Below are 13,908 nucleotides of genomic sequence, written 5' to 3' on the forward strand. Positions count from 1 at the left end.
ACCGGGATGCCCTATGCACGGTCACTCATGCTCTCGTGACATCTCGCCTGGATTACTGCAATGCTCTCTACATGGGGCTTCCCTTGAAGAGCACCCGGAGGCTCCAGTTAGTCCAGAATGCGGCTGCGTGGGTGATAGAGGGAGCCCCTCGTGGCTCCCATGTGACACCACTCCTGCGCAGACTGCACTGGCTACCTGTGGCCTTCTGGGTGTGCTTCAAGGTTTTGGTAACTATCTTCAAAGCGCTCCATGGCTTAGGGCCGGGTTACCTATGGGACCATCTGCTGCCACCGATTGCCTCTCACCGACCCATGCGCTCTCAAAGGGATGGACTCCTTAGGGTGCCGTCCGCTAGGCAGTGCCGACTGGCGACACCCAGGGGAAGGGCCTTCTCTGTGGGGGCTCCCACCCTCTGGAATGAACTTCCCCCAGGACTCCATCTACTTCCTGACCTTCGAACCTTTCGCCACGAGCTTAAGACACATCTATTTATCTGCGCAGGACTGGACTAGAATTTTAATTTTAAATTTAGTTTTTAACAGGGTTTTATTATTTTAATTATAATTTTAAATTCGGCCTTATTCAATAAGTTTTTTAATTAGTGTTTTATCTTGTATTTATATTTGTGTTTTTATCAGGCTGTAAACCACCCTGAGTTCCTCAGGAGATAGGGCGGTATAAAAATGTGATTAAATAAAATAAATAAAATAATAAATAAAATTAATAAATTTCTTGATTGGACTGAAGGCAAAGACCTGGAAGAATGAAAGTACATTTGTCTACAGTAGACAAATACAGGAGAGACTATAAAGGAACAGGGAGGCACATATCCCAGCAATTTTTGAGAAAAGACAAATTATCTTAATGGCCCTAAAAGAAACATTTTCCAAGCAATTCTAGGATTATTTAAGGGGCATTTCCACTGTGTGTGTGTGTAATTAAATGCAGTTTAAAATTTATTACTCTTTCCGCTTCAGACTGTTACAAAATTATTAACCAGCTTTCAGCTGACAATTCGAACTATCAGTAAAAGTGAACATTCTCCCTCCCCCGCCTTCTATCAAGAATGAAGGCCCTCCTGCTGTCATACCATGTTGCTGCTGTTAAATCACTCTGTTACATGACCTGCTACACTGACCTCTGATGTCAGACCCGTAACTACTTACTTTCCACTATTCATTCTTACCTTGGAAGAAAGTGCAGGGAAATCATTTTTTGTGAACCACTAAGAGGTTAACATTTTCTTTGATCTTGTATAGTTCTAACACTGGGCATCGGTTCTTAGAAATCAAAATAGCATTCAATTGAAGCAAATCTGATTTGAAAGGAGGTATGTTTACTGTGCTTACAATAAATGTCTTCTATATCCTTCTGTGAATAGAACAGAAAGCTACAAGCTATTTGATAGAACATGATCATTTTCAAGTATGATAAATAGTAAGGCATTGTTGAAACATATTCCTGGAGCAATATATTTTGGATATAGTTTATCATGTGTTTTTTGGGGGAAATAGAAGAGTAGATAGATAGATAGATAGATAGATAGATAGATAGATAGATAGATAGATAGATAGATAGATAGATAGATAGATAGATAGATAGATAGGTGGAGGGACTATGAATGAGACTATGAATGATGGTGGTCAAAGCCTTTGACACCAATGGTGCATTTAGTACAAATTCTAGATGAGGTATTAAAACTCATCTATTTGGGAAAATATGTCTAGATTAGAAGAAGAGATGGAGGAGAAGGAACAAAAGGAGAAGAAAAGGTTTAGAGATAAAGTATTCAAGGAACTTGTTTTATTGTTATTTAAGCCCTATTTGCTGAAATATAATATTGAATTTTCTATGTGAGCATTATTATTTGTACTATTACCAGTATACTATCTTTTCTCTGAGAATTCGATGTGGTTTTCATTTTATACTGAATGATAAGAGGTCCCAGATCACCCACTAAGTTTGAAATTTAGGGTTGAATTTGAAACTAGGCTTTCCTAGACCCAGACTCATACCTTAACCATTGTAGCACTATGCCTTCCGGATATTAGGTATGTACCACCATTTTATTTTTATTTTATTTATTTTGTCAATCATATATAAGATAACAGGTAAAAGTAGAAACATAATTTGGATACATGAAAAGAGTAAGTAAAAAGGAATATTAGGACAGGGACGGTAGGCACGCAGGTGCACTATTCCATGCCCCCTTACAGACCTCTTAGGAATGGGGTGAGATCAACAGTAGACAGTTTAAGCTTAAAGTTTTGGGGATTTGGGGAAAGAAACTACAGAGTCAGATAGTGCATTCCAGGTATTGACCACTCTGTTATTGAAGTCATATTTTCTGCAATCACGTTTGGAGCGGTTTACCTTGTATTTTCCAATGTTGCAGTTGTACTGATATCAGAATATACCACTTCTTTTTTCATTTGTATTTTTCATAGTTTTCCCCTCATTTTATTAATTCTTAATAAAATTATTTTTAAAAAAGAAAAAAGTGCCTCTGTTTATATAGGAGAATGTGCAATCTAAAATTCTATGTGTCAGCATGAATATATCAGCATAGATATCGATAGGAAGAGCGAAAGAAAGGGACAGACAGATTTAAATTCTTTGCAAGAAAAAATATCAGGTGTACAGGGATACATGTTAAATTTTCCTTTGGTGTCTTTGTTTAGGTGTCATGGATACTTTTTTAAAATGAGATTTCAGATGAGCAGGAATTATCTCTGGCAACAAGTTCTAAATCTTTTTTTAATGCATTCTTAATATTTTTATTTTATTTATTTATTTTATTTGTCACAACAATATATATAAGCATCACACAAAAGATTATATAGTATATAAACATATATATGAGGAAATATAAGGAGGTATAAGCATATATATATATATATATATATATATATATATATATATATATATATATGAAGAAAAAAGAAAAACAATAGGACAGGAACGGTAGGCACGTTTGTGCTCTTATGCACGCCCCTTATGGTCCTCTTAGGAATGGGGTGAGGTCAATAGTAGAAAGTTTTTGGTTAAAGCTTTTGGGATTATGGGAAGAGACCACAGAGTCAGGTAGTGTGTTCCAAGCACTGATGATTCTGTTACAGAAGTCATATTTTCTGCAATCTAGATTAAAGCGGTTGACATTAAGTTTAAATCTATTAGTTGCTCTAGTATTATTGTAATTAAAGCTGAAGTAGTCTTTAACAGGAAGGATATTACAGTAGATGATTCTATGAGTTAAACTTAGGTCTTGTCGAAGGCTACGGAGTTCTCTATATCCCTAGATGCCTAGATGCCTCTTCTGGTGCCAAAGGTGTGATTTTAGGAGGAAAGTGACTTGAATGCTCATTTGGTGCATTTAGTACTCTTTTGTTATTTAGATATGGTTTTGATTATTGTAGTGCAGACAATCCTCAACTTATAACCACAATGGTGGCCAGAATTTCTAAAATAAGTTGGTGCAGTTGTAAAGCAAGTCATGTGACCAGACCCAATGTTACAGTCATAGTTATTATGCAAATCACATGGTTATTAAGAGAATCCAGGTTCCCCAATTGACATTGTTTATTGGAACCCAGCTGGGGGAGGTTGCAAATTCTGATCATGTGACCACAGGATGCTGCAACAGATTGTAAATTCAAGCCTGTTGCCAAATGACTTAATTGCAATCACCTGACTGTGGGGGAGAAGTAGCAATAATCGTAAGTATGAAGACAGGTCATAAATCACTATTTTGTGAGCCGCTTTTAACTTTGAACCATCTTTAAATGAACATAACTGTAAGTTGAAGATTACTTCAGGTTTTCTTTCAAAATGTGTAATGGTTAGTCAAAATAATGTACTGTCTTTGTTCGATGCTATAAAAAGAGCTATTAAGACAGAAGAAACAATAATTTAAGACAGTATACCTTCTATGCTCTTAAATTCTGGCTGTTTAGGCAGAAACTCTAAAGTCCAATGACAGTCTCAAGAAGAAAACAGCAATATATACATGGAAAAATTAGAAAATGAAGGGTGGGATGAGGTAAGGGTAGAGCACCTAACTGAATATGGGTGAGACAGCCCTAACACAACAGTTGCTATGTCAGTTGTTTATGCATGATTCATGATGGATTACATTAGTGATAGAATATTACAATAGGCTGTGACTTTATGAAGATATCAAGAGCTACCAAAGCCTACCAAGTTAGCTTTGAGACTGAGTGACATTTTTAATGTAACACTTCCTAAATCCAATCATTTGTAGATGTAGTTAATTTGAATTGAAATATTGCTTGAATATGCTCCATCTCCAGTTTAACTTCTATTCATTTTCAGTTTTTATTTAAGAGAGACCGGGGAAAGGAGAACAACCCTGAATATAAATCGCCATCAAAGCCCCTCTGCTTTAATTCCTGTGTTGAGTAAACAAATCCACCCCCCCTCCCAAATCTCCATAATTTCTACCCAGTTATAAACCAATGGCCTGTAACACCCTCTAAATAACTGCTGGTCAGCCAGCTGTTTCTCATTGTCTCTCTAGGGTTTTCTAAGTGTCACTTCCTGGCTGACTGCCTTCTCTCTGTCAGATATAACTGGAAGATAGCTGGCTTTTCTGAAGTACAAATTACAATCCAGAACATTTCTTCTGAGATAAATGGTCACCTGATTTCCATCAGTGTAGCAGCTGGTTGCCAAACTACTAGTTTCCACCTTGGTCAGTGAGCTGCAGGCAAAATGATATATAGACTTTTGGTTCTTTATTACATTTTATATCTTCCAGCTTCTGTGCTTCCAATGTCTTTTACAATAGCTATAAAAGTAATGGTGTCTTTGTATCGACCTTAAATTATTGACTCTCAGTTTAAGATAACTGTGGTAGACAACATTAACTGTGAATATGCCTGGTGAGAAAGCACATTTTCTATCCAGAGGTGTTTAATTTTTAATAAAATTCTAAGGTGTGCCTGCTAGAATGTTGGGGGAATAGTAAAATAATTCTAGCCTGTATTACAAAATAAAATAACTGAACTGCCATGATAAATAGCTTATTTTTAAAACTGCTTTCACTCTCTACATCTCTATTAAAAAGAAAACAAATAGAAGGTTAGAAGTGTGCCAAATATGTTAGCCATTTTTTCCCCTTGTATACAAGCAGGAAAGTAATTAGATTTGTTTGGGGTAATTGATTTTGTTTCCCCCCCTCCCTTTCTGAATATGAAAACAGGAGGCTAAAAGAATAAATTACAATCTGTATATTGCTGTGATTTATGCTTCTGCTTATAAATCTTGCCTGTTTCTTCATTTTCTTAACATAATTACAGCTGAATTGTTGCTTAAGTTTATTTTGGTGACTGTCTGTGTGCTTCATTTTCAGATTTTGCTCTCCAGGACTGTATTCAGTGTGCAAAACAGGAAGATTGTGAGGCATCTTTCAGTCTGTTTGGACTTCATGTTTACAGAAGAGAGATGGAGATGTCATTAGAAACAAAAAGGATTTCTGTGTGCCTGATTCTCTTTTTATTAAATTTGGCAGCAGCTATTGAAATCCCTCTTACTGGTAAGTTATAGCTATTTGCTGAATGTTCCTCTACTGGTGATTACTGGGAGATTAGATCTTACGAATGTGTTGTTTCCATTTTGAGTTGTTGTTTTCTTTCTAGTGTGGCCTCTGGAGAATTTCTGTGTGACAGAATTGCAAGTTTTGTTTTCTTTCCTTATGATTCATGCAAAAGCTTCAAATATGTAGCATATAGATAGATGAGTGACTGAAGTTCCTTATGAATCAGTCACTAAAGCTGTGTGATTTCCAAATTTAGACAGGAGTTTCACTAGAATTTTTTAGGTATCCAGACATGACAGAAAAACTTACTATCCAAAAAATTGGTGGCAATAAGTAATATGATTCAATGTTTCTTTGAATATTTATTCCAGAAAAATATCAGCCAAGAGTATTTAATGAAACAATTATTTTGTTGCTTTCCATAGATCGTATTGTTATTTATCTATTTATAATATCTTTTAGCTGCCATTCATGTGGCTTGCAATATATAAAACTATACCTTTCAATAAAAGCAGCTTATGTATCATTTGTCTCTGAAAAGAAAGAACTGGAAATAATGGAACAATACAATTTTTTAAAAGGATTGAAGCAGATATGGGATTGGATTTTCTAAAATAGAAAATCACATTTTGTTCATACTACAGATAAAGGATTTTATTTTTCTTTTCAATTACATCATTCATCTCACTTTCTAAATTTTAACTTATTAATGACAGAATATGTAGAAGTTCTAGAGATCTGTTCCATTCCCATCTATTTTTATGTGAAAACCTGCTGTTGCTTGTCATATACTGGATAACTCACAAGTTCTAATGAGAACTTTTGAGATGATTTTTTTTTCTATAGACCGATGATAAAAAATAAGTCTTAATACTTCCTCAGCTTATCCTTCCTTCCTCCCTCCCTCCCTCCCTCCCTCCCTCCCTCCCTCCCTCCCTTTCTACTACATCTTAATAATTGCATTGTCATTGTCAACCAAAATATGATATACTTTAGATCTGTTGTTATATACAGCCAACACTTATTAATATTTATGCTTATGGTGAAATTGACCCAATCAAAGTATCCCAAATCAAGCAGTCAGTGCTGAAGAATGGAAGTTAAAAGTGTCTTAGTAAGAAAAAAGTGTCAAAACAATTCTTGTGTAAGCTTCATGGTTCCCATCTGTTCTGCTGAGAGAGAACTAATATACTTACTTTTCACTAAGCATATTAATGTATCTTTATATGTAGGATGCTTCCCCCACCACAATCTCATATCAGCCAATTTTCTGCCTTAGCATTAGGCATCCCATGGTAGCAGAAAACTATTTTGTCTAATTTGACTGTAGACTGCCATTATTAAGCAGAGAGGACAAAATTGTGTACAAAGAAATATTGTCCCATAGAGAACACTATTCTCAGAAAGCTAAATGTGAGTATAATACAGAAATCTTTTGCTTTGCAATGTATAGAAGAGCGTATGAAACACCTTGCCTTGAATTGTTAAAGCAGCCATGTCTTTTTTTTTCAGATTTGTGGACCTTCCAGCTGATATGGCTACTTTAATCATTCATAGAGAGGTGTTTGTTTAGGATTTGTATACCTCTAATGACTGTGGAAAAACAATTAGGTTTTTGGTGTTGAGTTCACAGTACACGAATTACCTTTTTCAGAGCTGGTGGTTGAATTCTCTTATAAATTGCAAATTTGGATTCCAGATCACCCATTATTTAGAATCATCTCCTCAAATTACATGACCTTGCTTTGACCCCATTTTTCCATCTGAATTCTTAATTTCTGTTAATGAAGGTTTTAATGGCTTTAATAAACATGAATCATATTTGGCTATAAACAAGATAGGCAAAGCCTGGTTCCATTGGCGGTGTAGATGAAGAGGTACCATATGGTGCAGCAAGATACCACATTCTCTTTGAGCAGTGAGTTTTCCAGTTCACTAGGTTTAAAGTCTTTCTAGCCAGTTCTCTAATATTCATTCCTGTAATTTATAACAAAGTGGTAATTCTATTATGGTCAATTACTCCTCAGGGTACAATTTCCATTTTTATAGTTTGGTTATGTGAAGATTCACAACACTTTAATTTCTTCAGCATAATAAAAGAATGTAAATCTATGAAATAGATGATTTGCATAGTTGTGAGTCCATCTATTCTGCTTCTGAGGGTGTATGGTTTTGAATAAAGATGCCATCGTTTGGCCATAGTGGGTGGATTCTATGGAGATATACTAAGTCACACCAAGACCTAGATGTAACATTTCCCATTTTAAAAGCGTGCAACTGTATAATGCATATTTTAAATTTTTAAGCAATTTAATTCCAGTGAAAGATTTATTCTCATTTTCTCTGAATTATATTACAAATCCAGAGAAAAGACTGTGTAATTTGTAGAGTCTGGAAGAATTGTGATATAATTTGATCTGATTTATACTCATTGTCCAACAGCTTTCATACTTCTGGAAGAATGATCTTTCTTCTTATATACCTTGATAAAATTTTTGTTCGTTTGTTTTTTTAAAAAACAATATTAGTTTAGAAATCTGTCCTTAGGGAGGTAATCTGTTTTGAAATATTTAAATAATATTTAAATATTTTTTATTCTAAAAATAGATATTTACAAATTAGACCGAGGCATGATGGGAAAGGGTTTTTCCCCCCTTTTACTATAGAAATACATACAACAAAGGACTTGTATTACAGGATAATAACATGTTATGAATCATTTTTGTCTGTAATCCAAAAATGCATTACCAGGATCGATCTGAGCCACTAGAAGAATGGCTGATTTTTTTTCCTCTAGAATTTTAATGTTTATAAAGTTGATAGGATATAATAATGGTCTACACACCCCCACAGCCCCACACCCCCACACACACCAAAGGTAGCTTACTGAATGCCCTCACCTCATAAAGAGCCCTTCATCAGAGAGAGAAAGCGGGAGAGGAAGCCCCATCCAAAGTATGGTGGCATTTGGAATTATGATATGGATCATGTGGGTATTGCAATAATGGGGCTTATGAAACCATGCTACTGAAAACCAAAAAGGACATTGGCTCATTAAAGCTCTAACCATATAGATGCTCAGCTGAGCTTGAACTCTGACCTCAGAAAGACAAACATAAGGAAGACCTGATAAGTTCCATAGCAAATGGATATAGGTAAAGGTAATATCCGATCTTATTCAAGAGGGGGGAGCGGACCTTATGGGCATTACAGAGATTTGGTTGGGCACGGAAGGGGGGGTTCCCCTTACTGAGATGTGCCCACCAGGCTTCCGCGCATTCCATCAGCCGAGGGCCCAGGGTAGGGGTGGGGGGGGTAGCGGTTGTCATTAACGAGAGTCTGGATCCGAGGGAGGTCGCTGTCCCACAGATAGCCGGTTGTGAAACCCTCTTAGTGAGGTGGGGCTGGGGGGTGCAGGTGGGCTTGCTGATTACGTACCTGGCTCCTTGCTACGTGATGGCAGCCCTGCCCGAGCTGCTGGAGATGATAGCCGGGACGGCGGTTGAGACCCCCAGACTTATGGTCATGGGGGATTTCAACTTGCCGTCGGTGGGCGAATCGTCAACAGCAGCTCGGGAGTTCATGGCTTCCATGATGGCCTTGGACCTGACCCAGGTAGTTGATGTCCCCACCCACGTCGGGGGTAACACACTGAACTTGATTTTCGTCTCGGGACAGTGGCTAAATGATCTGGAGTTAGGGGAATTAATATCTCAACCCCTGTCATGGTCAGATCATTTACTTCTTCAGCTAGACTTTCGGACCGCTACACCTCACCGCAGGGAGATGGAACCGGTTTAATAGTTCCGTCCCAGGCGCCTGATGGACCCAGAGAGGTTTCTGATGTTCCCTCCCAGGCGCCTGATGGACCCAGAGAGGCCATTTCCGAGGGATTTAGCCCACGGCTCGGCCGAGGAACTGGCAGCCGCCTGGGAGGAGGCGGCGGCTGGCGCCTTAGACCGCATCGTGCCTTTGTGGCTTCTGACCCGGCGATGAACTCGACCAGCTCCTTGGTATAACGAGGAGCTGAGAGAGATGAAGTGCCAGAAAAGAAGCCTAGAGAGCGCTTGGAGGTCCAGCCGCTCCGAACCTGACCGAACACTAGCGAGGTCATATATTCAGACCTATCTAGTGGCAATCAGGGCAGCGAAACATAACTATTTCTCCGCACTCATCGCATCGGCAGATAATCGCCCAGCCACCCTGTTTAGGGTGACCCGCTCCCTGCTTACTCAGGAGGCTCGGGAGGACCCCTTACAGGGACGTGCTGAAGATTTTGTACAGTATCTATCTGATAAAATCGCTCAGATTCGGGACGGCTTGGACACTGATTGGATAGACCCGGGTGGGATGGCGGGGATGAGTCTTGAGAATGTTATCTGGGCTGAGTTCAATCCTGTGACTCCCGATGACATGGACAGGTTGTTGGGTAGGTTGAATCCCACCACATGTTTATTGGACCCGTGTCCCTCCTGGATGGTACTGGCCACACGGGAGGTTGCACGAGGCTGGCTCCTGGGAGTTACCAACGCTTCTTTGTTCAAGGGTGTTTTCCCCACCGCCTTAAAAGAGGCGGTGGTGAGGCCCCTCCTCAAGAAGCCCTCCCTGGACCTTGTATTAGCGAACTATCGTCCAGTCTCCAACCTATCGTCCTCCCTGTATTAGCGAACTATCATCCAGTCTCCAACCTTCGCTTTCTGGCGAAGGTTGTTGAGAGTGTGGTGGCATATCAGTTTCCTCAATACCTGGAGGAAACTGTTTATCTGGACCCATTCCAGTCTGGTTTCAGACCCGGATACAGCACCGAGACGGCTTTGGTCGCATTGGTGGATGACCTCTGGAGGGCCCGGGACAGGGGTTGTTCCTCTGTCCTGGTTCTATTAGATCTCTTGGCGGCTTTTGACACCATCGACCATGGTATCCTGCTGTGGCGATTGGAGGGATTGGGGGTGAGAGGCACCGTTTATCGGTGGTTCTCCTCCTATCTCTCTGACCATTCACAGACGGTGTTGGCAGGAGGGCAGAGGTCGACCCCAAGGCGTCTCACTTGTGGGGTGCCTCAGGGATCTGTTATCTCGCCTCTCCTGTTCAACATCTATATGAAGCCGCTGGGTGAGGTTATCCGTGGTTTCGGGGTGGATTATCATCTGTATGCTGATGATACTCAGCTGTACATTTCCACCCTGAACCACCCCAATGAAGCTGTTGAAGTGATGGGCCGGTTTTTTGAGGCTCTGCGGGTCTGGATGGGGAGGAACAGGCTCCGACCCAACCCTTCCAAGACTAAGTGGGCTGTGGGTTCCGGCGTCCCGGTACAGTCAGCTTACACCATCGCTGACTGTGGGGGGGAAGTACTGACCCCCAGGGGAGGAGTGTGCAACTTAGGCGTTCTCCTGGACGATCGGCTATCCTTAGAGGAACATTTGACAGCCGTCGCCAAGGGAGCATTTTATCAGGTTCACCTGATTCGCCAGTTGCACCCCTTCCTTGACCGGGACGCCTTACGCACGGTCACTCACGCCCTCGTCACTTCCCGCCTGGACTATTGCAATGCTCTCTACATGGGGCTCCCCTTGAAGAGCACCAGGAGGCTCCAGCTAGTCCAGAATGCGGCCGTGCGGGTGATAGAGGGAGCACCGCATTGTTCCCATATAACACCCATTCTGCGCGGCCTACACTGGCTGCCGGTAGCCTTCTGGGTGCAATTCAAGGTTTTGGTCACCATCTTTAAAGCGCTCCATGGCTTAGGACCGGGATATCTACGAGACTGCCTTCTGCCGCCGATTGCCTCCCAACGACCCGTGCGCTCCCACAGAGCGGGCCTCCTCAGGGTGCCGTCGACCAAACAATGTAGGTTGGCGACCCCCAGGGGGAGGGCCTTCTCTGTGGGAGCACCGGCCCTGTGGAACGAGCTTCCTCCGGGGTTACGACAACTTCCCTATCTCCGGACCTTCAGACGTGAACTGAAGACTTTATTATTTCAGCGAGCTGGACTAGCCTAAGAATAAAATATTTTAGTTAAATTTTAATGGGTTTTTAATCAGTCTTTACCGTTTTAGTGATTTGGCTATTATAATATTTAGTTTTAATTGGGTTTTATATTGGTTATTTATTATATTGTTTTATTTTAATATGCCTGTGAACCGCCCTGAGTCCTACGGGAGATGGTGCGGTATAAAAGTATGATTAATAAATAAATAAATAATAAATAAGGTTCCCCTCGCACCTACGTGCTAGTCCTTGCCAACTCTAGGGGGCGGTGCTCATCTCCGTTTCAAAGACGAAGAGCCAGCGCTATCTGAAGACATCTCCGTGGTCATGTGGCTGGCATGACTCAACGCCAAAGGTGCACGGAATGCTGTTACCTTCCCACCAAAGGTGGTCCCCATTTTTTCTACTTCCATTTTTACGTACTTTTGAAACTGCTAGGTTGTCAGAAGCTGGGACAAGTAACGGGATCTCACCCCATTAATGGCAGCACTAGGGATTCAAACCGCTGAGCTGCCAACCTTTCGATCGACAAGCTCAATGTCCTAGCCCCTGAGCCACCACGTCCCTTCTTGTTATTGCTAGTATTAGTATTAGGCTATCCAGTATCAAGGAGAATCCTCAGAATGAAAACTTGTTCTTTAAGGTAGAGTACAACCCCCCCCACTCAGAAAAGGCACATCACCTGAACCTTGGAGCTGAAGCACCTGGAATCAGCAAACTCTGCCTTGTCCAAATTCCATTTGAGATCATTTTCTCACATCTGGTCCTTTACTATAAGGAGGCATTTTGCAGAGGCCCTCAAAACGTTCAAGAAATGTTTGAAGTACAAGTGATTTTCATCAATACATAGAATGCAGTTAACACCAAGTCTTCCTCCAACTCATTCTTCCTCCAACTCATTCTTCATGTTCACGTAACATGGGAGAGAGAATACAAACTTTGAGACCCCACCAAGATAATTCCCAGGAGACCAAACTTAAGTTTCTTTGTATCATCTTCTGTTAGGGCCCAAACACATAAAAATGGAATAACTGAAAAGTCTTTAAAGAAAAGTTCAGAGAAACCAGAACAGTTCAGAGCAGAACAATAAGAACAATCAGGAGACTACAAAGTTTACTTATTGAACATTGGATAAGATTAAAAAATATATATTTCACTGACAAAAGTGGGGCGGGGGATCAAAAGAAACAAGAACAACATATTTATCTAACACATGGGTGTCAACCTTGCGGCATCACGTTGCTGTCACATGATGTTTTGTGATGTTTTTTCCATTTGCGGAGCTGGGGTGGGCGTGGCCTGTGCATGATGCATCCGTCCTATAGGCTGTCAGTTTGACACCCCTGATCTAATGCAAAAGTATAATTTCAAGAAGCCACATGAATCAATACTGTATTTTGTTTAAATTGTTTGCTTTAATAGCGTGGACAGTCCAAAGCATACTGAAACGGTGGATATACATGACCAAAAGAAGGACAAGCTAAATAGCTTGATGTTGGAATCTCTCTCTCTTTCTCTGTGTTTAAAGAATTGCAATAATGCAACACTGATAAAGTTATGGGGAGAAAACGTTGGTTGGTGTGGAGTGTATTATTCATAGGATCAAAGTTTTAAAGCGACAGTACTAAACTCTGAAGTTGATAATTAATGTTCCTTTCAGCAGAGAATGTAGTTGCAGTTGAAATATGTAATAAGACTGATTGAAAATGGAAAGGCTAAATGTATTAACCTCACAATTAATGTAAAAATTAATTTCTCAGACTAATGTCTCAATTTTTCTTTTCCTTTTATCTCAGTTACAAAAGGTTAAGATGTAATTCTTGAGATCATTCCCTTCAGTGAAATTCCTTTTGAATAACACTGCTGGGGAATTTTTCTGATCCTGCCAAAGCAAATGAATGGAAGATATGCAAGATCTCTTAGGAAGCACAGTATATTCATATCTGAAATCTGTTTTCCAACTTTGTGTCACTTCCTGAAAGATAATGTGCTATCTTACTGTATTATGTCTTCTTTTTTTCTTTTTTGAATAGCATTGCTGTTATAGTGTTTCAGATATTTTGAGTAGGTATTTATTTCTAATTATTTCTCAGGTTCGGTTTTATATTCTCGTCTCCAAACTAAAAAGCACATTCAAAAAACATAAAAAATAATGAAGTAAGGCTGCTGCGGACTTTGAATTATAAGGGGAAAAAACCTACAAATTCAAATCCTAGATTGCCAGTGGTAATATTGCCATTTTCTATATTCTACTTTTTTGCTTTATTGTAGAAGCTACAATATGAGAAGTTAAAAATGTCCAGCAAAATGGTGGTTGCATTGTACAATAGGGCTACCAGATGTAGGCTGCACAAAACTGG

At 39.9% G+C, this 13,908-nt stretch overlaps 1 protein-coding gene across 7 annotated transcripts in view; it reads left to right on the forward strand.

The window, feature by feature from the left end:
• Positions 1-13,908, forward strand: part of CHL1 (cell adhesion molecule L1 like) — a 244,699-nt gene that overhangs the window by 129,058 nt on the left and 101,733 nt on the right. For all 7 annotated transcript variants that reach the window (XM_058166233.1, XM_058166232.1, XM_058166235.1 and 4 more), the window contains one exon: positions 5,372-5,554. In XM_058166233.1, coding sequence (XP_058022216.1) covers positions 5,464-5,554 — 91 coding nt within the window. In that variant the 5' untranslated portion in view covers positions 5,372-5,463. The remainder of the gene's footprint in view (positions 1-5,371; positions 5,555-13,908) is intronic.

Source organism: Ahaetulla prasina, chromosome 2 (assembly GCF_028640845.1).
Source record: "Ahaetulla prasina isolate Xishuangbanna chromosome 2, ASM2864084v1, whole genome shotgun sequence".
Taxonomy (NCBI): domain Eukaryota; kingdom Metazoa; phylum Chordata; class Lepidosauria; order Squamata; family Colubridae; genus Ahaetulla; species Ahaetulla prasina.